At 35.5% G+C, this 13,586-nt stretch overlaps 1 protein-coding gene across 3 annotated transcripts in view; it reads right to left on the reverse strand.

Moving 5' to 3' along the window:
- Positions 1-1,721: 1,721 nt before the first annotated feature.
- MIER3 (MIER family member 3) overlaps positions 1,722-13,586 on the reverse strand; it is a 30,047-nt gene continuing 18,182 nt past the window's right edge. For 2 of the 3 annotated variants that reach the window (XM_059916397.1, XM_059916399.1), the window contains exons 9-13: positions 11,769-11,850; positions 10,344-10,438; positions 6,062-6,189; positions 5,836-5,978; positions 1,722-5,724 (exon numbers count right to left, since the gene is read on the reverse strand). In XM_059916397.1, the coding sequence (XP_059772380.1) occupies positions 5,267-5,724; positions 5,836-5,978; positions 6,062-6,189; positions 10,344-10,438; positions 11,769-11,850 (906 nt within the window). In that variant the 3' untranslated portion in view covers positions 1,722-5,266. The remainder of the gene's footprint in view (positions 5,725-5,835; positions 5,979-6,061; positions 6,190-10,343; positions 10,439-11,768; positions 11,851-13,586) is intronic. The other variant, XM_059916398.1, reaches the window with a different exon arrangement.

The following is a 13,586-nucleotide window of genomic DNA, read 5'->3' on the forward strand; positions in this document are numbered from 1 at the left end:
ACTGTTATTTTTACTTTTGTCTTAAAAGTTTTATTAAGTTGGGAGAAAAGTCACCATCAGCTTAAGAGTCATCGAACATTTAGTGAATGCCTACTATGTGAAGGGTCCTGGAAGATTCAAAGAATAAAACATAGTTCCTGCTGATAAAATGCTTACAATGGGACTATAAAGCTTGCCCAGTACCATGACTTGGTCTGGACTGGAGAGGTGAAGTTATTTTAAAAAAATAAAACATTGATTTTTTTTTTTTTTAAAGAACCACTTTCTCCTTACTAGAATTTTTTAAGGTTTATAAATGGCATATCATTTCTGACATGCTTATGAAATGCTTTTATTAATTCTACACCAGGAAACAACTTTGTGGCAGTATTGGCTTTACCTGTGTAAAAACAATCTCATCAAAATCGAGGTACACTATAGAGCATGTGTCTCTCTAAAGTGAGTATGCCAGCTATAGCACATTAAACCTTGAAAAATGTGAGCATTTCTGGTCTAGGACTATGACTTCAGTGCCCTGTGCACTGTTTTGTCAGAGAACCCAGATAGCCACAGAAAAGAGAATAAAGATCAGAGATCACTTACCTGGGTAGGAAATTGTAAACAGTGCGATATCCCAGGGAATAATTTAAATTAAAAATGGAAGTGTGTATAATGAAATACCCAATTTACAGATGACATGAAATCTTTGAGAAGTCAGAGAAGCAGCTGGCTCAAAAAGCATACCATTGATGGAAATTATGGCCAAAATGGGTAAGGTCTACAAGAGACTAGATTATTCTGCTCCCACAAGGCTCTCCTCCCTCCCCTAAAAGACTAAAGCACTATGCTCTTATATGGCGTTTGGCTGCCCTCTTGGCTGTATTCAAAACACTGGTCCTGGCTTCCCCGGTGGCGCAGTGGTTGGGAATCTGCCTGCCGGTGCAGGGGACACGGGTTCAAGCCCTGGTCTGGGAAGATCCCACATGCCACGGAGCGACTGGGCCCGTGAGCCACAACTACTGAGCCTGCGCGTCTGGAGCCTGTGCTCCGCGGCAAGAGAGGCCGCGATAGTGAGAGGCCCGCGCACCGCGATGAAGAGTGGCCCCCGCTTGCCGCAACTAGAGAGAGCCCTCGCACAGAAACGAAGACCCAACACAGCCAAAAATAAATAAATAAATAAATAAATTTATATTAAAAAAAAAAAAAAAAGAATGGAACTAGAGAGAGAAAGCTCTGGTCAGAGCAAGTGAAATATGGGGACAAACTTGTGAAATTAGGCTAAGGTGAGATATTTAGCTTGAAAAGATGAAGACTTAGGGAAGATATTTCTAGAGTCTACTAAACTATGAATATTATAATAAGACTAGTTTACTATAAATATATTGTCAAATAATAACATCTGATCAAATTTCAGATTTCATGTCTTCCTAAATGACAACAGTTACTGAGAACGTTGTTTGAAACATAACAGACATTCAATAAATACTTCCTGAATGAAACTAAAAGTACGTACAATCCTCACTTTGGGATAGCTAGAATTTTGTTATAGATGGAAATTTATTTTAGAGGAGTTAAAGAAAACTTATTTTATCTACCAATTTTATTACTTACCTATCAAATATCTTATTTACTACATCTAAAACCAACTTAACAGTGGTTAAATATCTACCCATGTGTTATAGCGTAAGAATTATTAAATAAAAATCTATTTGTGGCAAATACTCACACGAACCAAGAAAAAAAAAGATTTCCAGATTTTTATTTCTGGAACTGTACACCAGGTATTAAAGTACAACAAATACAAAATAATGCTCAAAAAAATCAGTGTTTATGTACAAATATTAAAATCAATGCAATAGCAACTTCCTCTTGAACATCTGATACTAAAACTTGTTCTGATTGTCACTAATCAATCTCATACTCACAGCGTACTTATTTCAAACTGGGACAATTGGAATCACTGGTCATCTAAGAGGAGTTTTCATATCTACCATATTTAACAATAAAACTAATAGTTTCCTCCTTTTAGTGAAAAAATTAAGAACTTTTTAAAAAACATAGTAATGTCAATATTTTTATAAATTATTTCAATTTCCATTTGTAGACAATGTGCTTTGAAACTCTGGGCGAACAATCTCCTTGGTGGTCAGGTTTATTTGTTGGTTTACATTCAAAGTTGAAGTATTCACTAGAGACTTTGGTTAAATTAAATAGTATCACTATGCTCTATTAGATCTGACGTTCTCAAATATTATGACCCTCAATTGTAAAAATTAAAAAGGAAACAATTGCACAATTCTTTGACCTAATTGTACACACTTTAGTATTGTTTAAACAGTATTCTACCTCCTTCAAGTAAATTCAGCAGTTGACCATGACAAGAGGAAAACTAAACACTGAAAAAGGTAGCATGAAAAAGTGGAGTACAACTAACAAAAGTAAAGTATTGCTATAATCACAGCACCAGTTTCACTTCTAAATGAATCCGCTGTCCTCTTCAAACCCCCTGTACATAAAAGACACATCAGCCAACACTGCAACTGCTCACCATGGATTTTTGGTTTGTTCATACAAAAATAATATGGCAAAGGAAAAAGAAAAAAGAATTTATCACAGTTTGTTATAAGAATTGTGCTTAACACTTGATAATAAAGGCATTATTGTTTCTTCGTATGACTGCAAATCAGTTATTTTCATGCTCTCAAACGCAATTCTTCTAATAAACAGTAACAAATTCTCTGTTAAGATGCTTAAACGGAGAGGAAAAAACCCAGTAAATCCAGATTTAAAAGGAAATTCAATAAATAGCTATTTTACATGAATAAAGTCATAGTGGTACAATTTACGAATGTCACATCAAGCATGCACAAAAATGGTATTATACATGGAGGAAGCAGTCAGAAAATATTGAATTAGATCTAAAAAGAGATGAAGACTTTACATATATATACAAAAATCTTGCAAATTATTGCCTCATTTTAACAAGGAATTAAAAGTAAACGTTACCAGCTAGTTAGCACTCTCTAAGAGGCTAAAATCAGATTGGCGTTTAAAAATCTATTAAACTAGCTGGAAATTATTTTTCTCTCATATCATTTCTGGATTTTGGTCAAAAGTCTTTATTTAAATAACTAAAGTGTCCATTCAACTTGCTGATAATCAAAACTTTAGATAAGAAAACACTGTTTCCATCTTATATCAAGATCCCAGCAATGCATAGATAAACTGAATATATTACTGCATCAGCTACTGAGAATGGGCATGTTCATTTAAGTGCAACTGGTATTAGCATTCAGTCATCTTTGTGTAAATTATTTTATACAGACCAGCCACTGTAAACCCAGAGTAAAAATTAAAGTTATAACAATGGAAGATTATGGCCAGTATCTTACTAAATTATAGGTGTATTCATTTTTAACAGAAGAAATTAGGTTCAAAGTTTAGCACAACACCACAGCAATAAGAAGCTGACAACTTGGAAAAAAATATCTGAAAGCAACATAGAACTCAGGCTACCCATTATTTACTGTGTGCATACAGGAATGCTAGACTTTAGATGTATAAATTAGAGCCTGACTTTAAGTTATTAATTTAACTACTTTTCGTCCACTGTGCTAAACTAACTTTTATAGTAAATGTGCTAATGCGTAAACACTTCAAAGCAATCTTCATTAAAATGCTGCAAAGAAAAGAATACACATCATCCAAAACTAAGGATGTCATTGCAGTTCACAGTTTGTATAATAAATACCCTCCCTTTCCATCACTACTAAGGTAACTACATTCTATCTATTCATCAGCACAACCTTGAAGCGACTTATACTTACAAATATCAGCAATGTAGCCAAACATTTAAGTTTCTGCAAAGCAAGACAACTAGTAGAAATTGAAACAATTAATTAAGACAGTGCAAAAAAAAAAAGAAAAAAAAGTAAAATTCTGTGTTTTAACTGAACTATAAAAGCAAAGCTTATCACATCCTAATACTGCATTACATATTGTTTGAATTCACCTCATAACTTAAAGATGCATGTCTATACAGCAAAAATGGCCTAAGTTTATGACAATGGCTTCTCATTCACAATGTTTGGAATAAAAATAAAACTGAGTTTGAGATGCAACTGAACGTCAATCACTTTTTAAAACTTAAAGTGGTAACGTACCATTCTATTTCAGATAGGAACTCACATTTTTCTTGCCAGTAACTGTTCAAGCTAAACAGAAAAGTTTAAATATACTTCAAGGTTCTACTGCATTTTATGTCTAAAATCTAGAAATCCCTCCTAAATATTAACACTTTGAACTGCACCGCTATAAAACAACTTAAGAGGTGTCCCAAAATGTAAACCAATGAGTGGCAACATCCTAGGCTTTGTAGACTGTGCCCCGCAAGTCAACTGCCTCAGGATAAACTAAATTATCAATGACTGGTATGATTTTTATGATTACAATCTTGATAATGGTGGACAAAACCCCATCTAAACACCACACCTTCAAATGCCAAATTTTTAGCCAATAAATGAAGTTACACAGAAATCTTCCGGCAGTAAAATGACCAATTCTGTGTAAGGTAGCCCTGGTCTAGAATTCTGAAACAGGATCCAAGCAAGCGTCTTCATAATTTGCACGCAGTTCCTCGTGCTGGCTTCCATAAAGATGGACTTGCTGTTTTGTAAACTGAAGTGCTCTAGTTGAACAACATGAGAGAAGTTTCCATTTTTAAAAAAATCCTTGCATGTTTGTGCAGTTTAAAGAAACCTACCCCTGCTTTTATTTAATTAAGAAAATAAAACCAAAAAATGCTACATTGAGCAGGGATCGGGATCGGTACCTGTAAACATTGTTATTCCACTGCATCCATTACGGCAAAAGGAATTTACATGAATAGAAGCCACTCCATTCAGTTCAGAACATCTGTGCTGGTTTTGAGCTGGTGGCCTCTGTCTACAGGTTTTAAAATTGGGAGTGAGGGCAGTGGGGAACAGAAAAGAATAGAAAAAGAAGGGAGTGGGGAAGAGGTATCAGGGATGAGGAAGAGATAAGCAGAGCTTAAAGCTGCACCACAGAGTTCAATCTTAGTTCCCAACTCTGCTGATCATAGTTCATTTCCACATTTATGGATTGAAAATGAAAATACTCTTGATAAATCAAGATATAGTTCTATACATACTGACATCACTGATGTCATAGTGAAAAAAGTTCAAACTTCCAGTGAAAGACTAAGCAAACCTGATACTTTCCTGGTACTGGTACTGCACACCCACTGTTTCTGGGCCCCTCACTCATGTCACTCAGAATGAAGGGCGGCGTGCTGATGCAGAGCGTGGGCACTGATGAAACCATTGGTCTCGCTGGCAGACAGACTGCCAAAGTCAGCCACAGATACGGCCATTTTGGCACTGGTGATATGATGTGTGTGATTTTCAAAGTCCACACCCAAATTATTTGCAGAAACCTCATTCATAAAGGATTCAGGAACAGCAATGCCCATTTTCAATCTCTTTGCTGGTCTTTCTGACTCTTCACTGCACATGTTCATGGGGTTTAGCTCTGAGTGATAAAATCCAGTCTCAAATAAGTTAAAACAATCACTTTCCCCGTTGCTGGGCAGGGTGAGTAACTCCTCTGTTCCAACAGGCACGTGATTGACTTGTCCACGGGGCGTGCTGCCCAGTGGAGGAAAGCTATCATCCAAACAAGTCACATCCGCTGGATCGCAGACGGTCGCTACACTGCTGGTCAAAGCTAAAAAAGAGACGGAAAATGGTTTAAGTAAGCGGTCTGACGTCATGCCACAAAGATGATATAAGGTTGCCCCAAGCTATGGTAAAAAATGCAAAAAGATGTTCATGTTACCTGTCAAGTCACTGGCAGTGAAAGAGTTGAGAATGTTCAGCTGTTGATCAGGAACAGGCTCAGGTCGGTTAGATGTTAAGGCTGAAGAATTTACTGTCCCACCCAGAGCTTCTGTTTCATCCACCAAACGATCCATATAGTCCCTAAAAAACACACCCCAATAATTTTATGACTGCATATCACAGTTGAAAACAAAAATCCCGGAAATCAATCCCACAGTACTTACGTAACTCCAGGGTGATGGTTATATCGTTTCTTTCCAAATCTTGTCTGTTGAGCAAAGTAATCATAACGTTCAGATTTCTTCCACATATAGTAGAATGCTACACATTCAGCAACTGTTCTAGTTCTCACCTAACAAAAAAAGTTGCATTTTTAAAAATCAACATATTCTATGCATTTTTTAATAACTATTTTTTTTTACAACCCATAGGTCTTATTTTCTATCTTCCTAATTATGAAATTCTGAACATTTTATTAGTGAACTGTCTTTACATTTACACTATTTAATAATGAAGCTGCCTTCAAAAGCCCAAGGCTTTTTATTTAAATCAGAATGTAATAATAATAAAAAATGCGTATCCAGAAGTTATCTTACACCTTTACTGAAAATCTTAAAACACTGACAATCCTTTACTTTTCTTCACTGAACTTTCACTGTGATTCTGACTGTAGCAGGGGTCCTTCTTAACCCTGAGGGATCCATGAATGAGCTTCATTGGGATCTATTAACTCCCAAAATTTCATGCACGTACACTTTTCTGGGGAGAAGGGTGCAGCTTCATCAGATTATCAAAGGGTTCCATTGCCCAAAAGAGATTAAGAACCGTTTGCAAAGGGATCAGTACTCTACCGCATCTGGAATTTAAGATGATTGCCAGATAAAGGCAGAATTTTTTCCTTTAACATGCATTTGGCTCTTAGCGCCAACAGAGTTTGGTAAGAACAACAACAACAGTAAAATTTGAGCCTCATTCAACTTGGTTCCACATGCAGACTAGGGCTCTTCTAACTATATATAGCTAAAGGTATGAGTTCAGATGTACGCAAAATTCTGTATCTTTACCCAATAAACACTTTCTCCCCTGCTTAATCAGTACCCAATAAGGAAGTTTCAGAATCTCTATCCTGATTAGTGAGCATGTTGTGATATAAGATCATAATACAGGAACAAGCTTTTTAAACCAAGAAATAAGGTATACCTTTCAATAAGCACATTAGCCATAAGTCTTCAAAAAGAATATAGGCTTCTTGGGAACAGAGACCTTTCCTGTCTTATTCACTGATTTATCTCTAGAGCTTAAAATAATATCTGGTAAATGATAGAGCTTATTTGTGAAATAAATGGATATATTTCATAAGTCATTGCAAAACTGAGGTTTTATTTTGACTTAAAAGGGCAACTGTTTTATCTTTCAATAAATTAAACACTTAATCTCATCTCTGAGAAAACAACAGGTTTTCATACATACAAAAAAGCACTGAAGTATTCAACATCATACTGGAAGATCTAGCTAAATGCAATAAGAAAAGAAATAAAAGGTATACAGATTGAGAAGAAAGAAAGAAAACTGTCTGTTCACAGATGACATGATTGTCTATATAGAAAATCCTAAAGAAGCAACAAAAAACCCTCCTGAAACTAATAAATGATTATAGCAAGGTTGCAGGACACAAGGTTAATATGCAAAAGTCAATTGCTTTCCTATATACCAGCAATGAGCAATTGATATTTGAAATTAAAAACACAATACCATCTACATTAGCGCCCCCAAAATGAAATACTTAGGTATATACCTAATAAAATACATGCAAGATCTATATGAGAAAATCTACAAAATTCTGATTAAAGTAATCAAAGAAGATTTAAATAAATTGAGAGATATTCCATGTTCACAGATAGGAAGACTGATTATTGTTAAGGTGTCAGTTCTTCCCAACTTGATTTATAGATTCAGTGCAATCCCAATTAAAATTCCAGCAAGTTATTTTGTAAATACTGACAAATTAATTCTAAAGTTTATATGCAAAGGCAAAAGACCCAGAATAGCCAACACAATATTGAAGGAGAAGAACAAAGTCAGAGGATAGATACTACCCAACTTCAAGACTTACTATTAAGCTATTGTAATCAAGATAGTGTGGTACTGGTGAAAAAATAAACAAATACGTTAATGGAACACAATAGAGAGCCCAGAAACAGACTCACAGAAATATAGTCAACTAATCTTTGACAAAGGAGCAAAGGCAATTCAATGAAGGAAGGATCATCTTTTCAACAAACAGCGCTAGAACAAGTGGACATCTATATCCACCTTTCACAAAAACTCAAAACGGATTATAAGACCTAAAAGTACACTACAAAACTATAAAAGCTCCTAGAAGATAACACAGGAGAAAACCTAGATGACATTGGGGATAGTGATGACTTTTTAGGAACAACAATACAAGCACAATCTATGAAAGAAAAATTGATAAATTGGACTAATTAAAATTAAAAACTTCTACTCTGCAAAAGACACTGCTAAGAAAATGAAAAGACCAGCCAAAGACTGGGGGAAAATATTCAAAAATCACACGTATTTTTTTGGACTGTTATCCAAAATATATAAAGAACTCTTGCAATTCAACAATAAGAAAACAAACCACCCAATTAAAAAATGTGCTAAAGACCCTAACAGACACCTCACCAAAGAATATATATAGATGGCGAATAAGCATATGAAAAAATGACCCACATATGTCATCAGGGAAATGCAAATTAAAACAAGATACCACTACACATTTTAGAATAGCCAAAATCCGAAACAATGACACCACCAGATACTGGCAAGGATGTGAAGCAACAGGAACTCTCTCATTCATTGCTGGTAGGAATGCAACGTGGCACAGCCACTTTGGAAGACAGTTTGGCGGTTTCTTACAAAACTATCCATACTTGCTTAAAGGAAAAAAAAAAAAAAACAAAACCATTGTAAAGCAATTATACTCCAATAAAGATGTTAAGAAAAAACTACAGAAACATATCATCCAACAATCACACTTACTGGTATTTACCCAAAGGAGCTGAAAACTTATGTCCAAAAAAACCCCTGCACACTGATGCTTACAGCTGCTTTACTCGTAACTGCCAAAACTTGAAAGCAACCAAGATGTCCTCCAAATGGTGAATGGATAAACAAATTGGTAAATCCATACAATGGAATATTATTCAGTGATAAAAAGAAATGAGCCACACTAAGACTCCATGCTCCCAATGCAGGGGGCCCAGGTTCAGTCCCTGGTCAGGGAACTAGATCCCACCTGCTGCAACTAGAAGTTCACATGCAGCAACTAAAGATATCGCGTGCCGCAACTAAGACCAATATAGCCAAATAAATAAATAAATTTTTAAAAGAAAAAAAAGAGAGAGAGAGAGAAATGAGCCACAAAAAAACATGGAGGAACCTTAAATGCATATTACTAAGTCAAAAAGCCAATCTCCAAAGGCTACATACTGTATGATTCCAATTATATGACAAGGGATTTTTTGATCAGTGAAACTATTCTTTATGATACTACAATGGTGGATAGGTGTCGTTATAACAACACAAAGAGTGAACCTACTGTAAACTACGAACACTGGGGCATAAAAACATGGCAAAGTAGATTTACCAGTTGTAACAAGTGCACCACTCTGGTGGGGGGGCTGGTGGGGGGAAGCCGTGTGTGGGTGGGAGCAGGAAGTACATGGGAACTCTCCATACTTTCTCCTCAATTCTGCTGTGAACCTAAAACTGCTCTAAAAATAAAGTCTATTTTTAAGAAGTGTGTGTATATTCTAACAGTTTGGGATAATTAAATCTCATTAAAATATGCTTTGCTTATTCTTTCTTTTTGTCCTAAGGAACATAGGATTCTAAAATATTTAGGTGGATAGGTCAATATTCTATGCCTATTGCTTTTTAATTTTAAATTTATTTATTATATTTATTTGTTTTTGGCTGCATTGGGTCTTCATTGCTGCACGCAGGCTTTCTCTAGTTGAGGTGAGCGGGGGCTACTCTTCCTTGTGGTGTGCAGACTTCTCATTGCGGTGGCTTCTCTTGTTGTGGAGCATGGGCTCTAGGTGCGCAGGCTTCAGCAGTTGTGGCACACGGGCTCAGTAGTTGTGGCACGCGGGCTCTAGAGCGCAGGCTTAGTAGTTGTGGCACACAGGCTTAGTTGCTCCGCGGCATGTGGGATCTTCCCGGACCAGGGCTCGAACCCGTGTCCCCTGAGTTGGCAGGTGGATTCTTAACCACTGCACCACCAGGGAACCCCCACCTACTGCTTTTTAAACTAGATTTTATATTTCAGAGCAGTTTTGGGTTTACAGAAAAATTGATCAGAAAGTAACAGAAACGTTAATAGCAGGGGAGCATTAACAAGTTATAGCTTTTTTTCCCTACCCAAGAGGCTCATAAATTAGTTGCTTATATTCATTGTATTTAGTAAGCAATTTCTCTATACTAATTTGCCTAACTTACCTTATTCTTCTGTATAAGATGAAAATCTTTTCCAAAAAGCATGAGTGCATGTTCAAAGCTCCGGCATTCTTCTTCTGTCCATGCAGTCATTCCTTCTAAAGAAATTTTAAAACAAAATAAATTGGCCTCAAAACTCTTATATATATAAATGACTGATTTACTTTCAGTATGTTTTCCTAATAGAAAGGCTATAAACTTCTACACACACACACACCCAGACAAGTTCTTTATGTGGAGGTTTTAGTTAGTAATCTTAACTAAAAAAATCTAGAATACCAAAATATAAACAACTGGTTTTTTTCCTCTGCATGATGAGACAAGGATTTTATATTTTTTACTATAATTCATGCACATTGTTTTTCTGATTTTTTTAAACAATGAGCATTTTTTTTTAATTAGGGGAAAAAAAGGTTATTTTCTTTATAGAAAAAAAAAGCCTTACTTTGGTCTTATGTCAAAACCATAAGCTCTTTAGAGACCATAAATAATCAACACATATTTATTTAGAGTCAGTTTGCAGAGTGCTATACGGTAGGAATATAAAGGGAATACAAAACAGCCCATGCTCTCAAAAGACTAAATCCCATTCAACTTCCTGGCAGATGTCAATGTTGATGAATCAAATCTACTTGGGGCAGAGGAGACTTGAAGTGCCTCACTCACAATGGGGACCAGGTCCCCAAAGCCATTAAGAGTAGCCCACCACAAACGTGAAAACTTTGTTCAGAGTTTTGAGAGCATAAAGTAATTTTTTCAAAGAAGCAGCTTTTACAAGGAAACATTTCAATAGACTATCTCACCTACAAGTTTAAATGTATTGTTTCCAGCTTTTATATTTTTCCAAGTCATTTATATAATATTAGTAAGCATTATTTCACTCTACATATACTTAATGAAAGCTATGGTGCATGCAACTGATTTATATAATGACAAAAATACTGAAATTAAAGTTAACCATTTTCCTTGACACACACAAACCAAAACCTAGGCACTGCAAAAATGTTATCACATGATTATTAAACATACACTTCTTGCAATAAATTGAATGGAATATATTATACGTTTCTTTTTTTTAATCTTTAATCTCCTTTTCATTTCCTGTCTGGTTTAAGAAAAAGAAAAAACAACTTTTTTCCCCCAATGAAATCATAAAATCATTCTTATTAATTACTTTGGATATATTGTCATCTCTGGGGTCTGCTTTGTTCTGGAGGTGACAGGGGGGTAACTAATTTGTATTTGAACAATCTCTGGTACGTCTAAAAATAGAGGGCAAGAAAAGGAAAAAATTATTTGCTATGAAGATGAAAATAGATCTTATACAAAAGTGTTATAGGATTGCTCCGTCCTTTATACTTTGCTTATTCTGATCCCCAAATGACCATCCCCTGTCGTTTCCCTCTCTTGATCCCAAGTGTTTCTTACCTTGAGAGGCCTTTCCGTTGCAGCAGTACCTTTCAATTGCTTCCTTTATATTATGGTTACACTTGAGAAGTTCATATAATGCCTAAGGGCAAGGGGAAAAAAACTATTCAATAAAACTTACCAAAAGTTCATACTTAAAAAAAACAAACAAACCCCAAAACAAACAAACAAACAAAAACAGGTGTATTATAAGAGTCCTGACAAATACTAGCTGAAGTGCTCTCTAATTTCAGGACATTTGAAGCGTATGTTTGCCCAGACATTTAATCTACGTAACTATGCTGTAGATTGACTCTGGTACCCAAAGAGTTTGTTCATTCTGACTCCACCTCTCAGAAGTCATCTACCAGTATCATTCCTCACTTTTTTTTATTGCCAGGCCTTCTGAGCTGGGAGAATATCCCTATTTTAGATGATTATTTCTAGTCGGGAAAAGTCAGAATTATGGTCTTCTCTCTTGATAGCACCTTCTGCCTGCCTTTTAGAGTTTTCATAAAAGAGAATAGCAGCAGGCCTGGAATAGAAGGATGGATATTTCAGTGACTGGAGTTTATAGTTATTTCCACCTACTATGGAAGATATCATTTTTTAAAAATCAGAATTTCTTCCCATTAAATCTGTTTGGAATTATGAATATACTAAATAGCAGCAGACAGAACTCAATTGAAAGTTAAATAATAATCCACCTTCCCAAGTAAGTTTCAAGAAAGGCAAGGATATTAGTAAACCTATTAATACATCAATAGGTTAATAATCAATACATTAATAATCAATCATTAAAAACAATCTCAACAGCTGCTAAAAAAGCTTCAGATAAATCAGTACCCATTTCTATTTTTAAAAAGACAAAACCTGTAACGGTTTTAAGTAGATGGATACTACCTTACTATAAGAAAGACAGCCTGTATCAAACCAAGGCTGGTATTATTCTTTTTTTTTAATTTTTGGCCCCTCCCCGTGGCATGTGGGATCTTAGTTCCCTCACCAGGAATTGAACCCGTGCCCCCTGCATTGGCAAGCGGAGTCTTAACTGCTGGACTGCCAGGGAAGTCCCAAGGCTGGTATTATTCTTAATGTAAAAACCTTACATGTATTATCTTCCATCAAAAGCAGGCCTCAAACCACTGTAACTACCAAAAGTCCCTGAGAGTTATAGCTAATGCGGTAAGACATATTACAGGAATAAGAGATATAACAATGGTAAGGAAGGAACAAACGTATAATTCACTTTAAAACTAGAAAACCTAAGAGAAACAACTGAAAAATCATTATACTAAATTAAATAGTTTCAGTAGCTTGAGAAAAAAATTTTTTAATTTATATTTCTCTAAATCAACAATATACAAAATACAAATATAATAGTGATCCCATTTACAACAGTGCTAAATACTGTATTTAAAAATAATGAGGAATTAATTAGATGCATGTGGTATTTAAACAAGCAAAAACATTTGCGTGATTAAAAAAAAAGTCAAATACATAGAGAATCAGAACATGCTCTTGAAGTAGAAGGTTTTATGTTTTAAAGGTACTAATTCTTCCAAAATTAATTTATAGTTTTAATGGAATATCAGTAGAAAAAGCCAATGAGATTTCTTTTTGACAGCTGACAAAACTCCTTTGAAGTTCAGCTAGTTTGACTTCTCTACGTTATTCGGAAATTCAAGTTTGAGTCCACCTATCTCTGGGCACTCATTAGTTAGGATTAGCTAGGCTGGAGATAGAGTGAAAAGGTATATGAGAGGGGCAAACAACGTCAGAGAGAAAAAACCCTAATAGGCAATACTTCCACCCTTATCCCACACACCATCAGGAGTG

Source organism: Balaenoptera ricei, chromosome 3, assembly GCF_028023285.1.
Source record: "Balaenoptera ricei isolate mBalRic1 chromosome 3, mBalRic1.hap2, whole genome shotgun sequence".
NCBI lineage: Eukaryota > Metazoa > Chordata > Mammalia > Artiodactyla > Balaenopteridae > Balaenoptera > Balaenoptera ricei.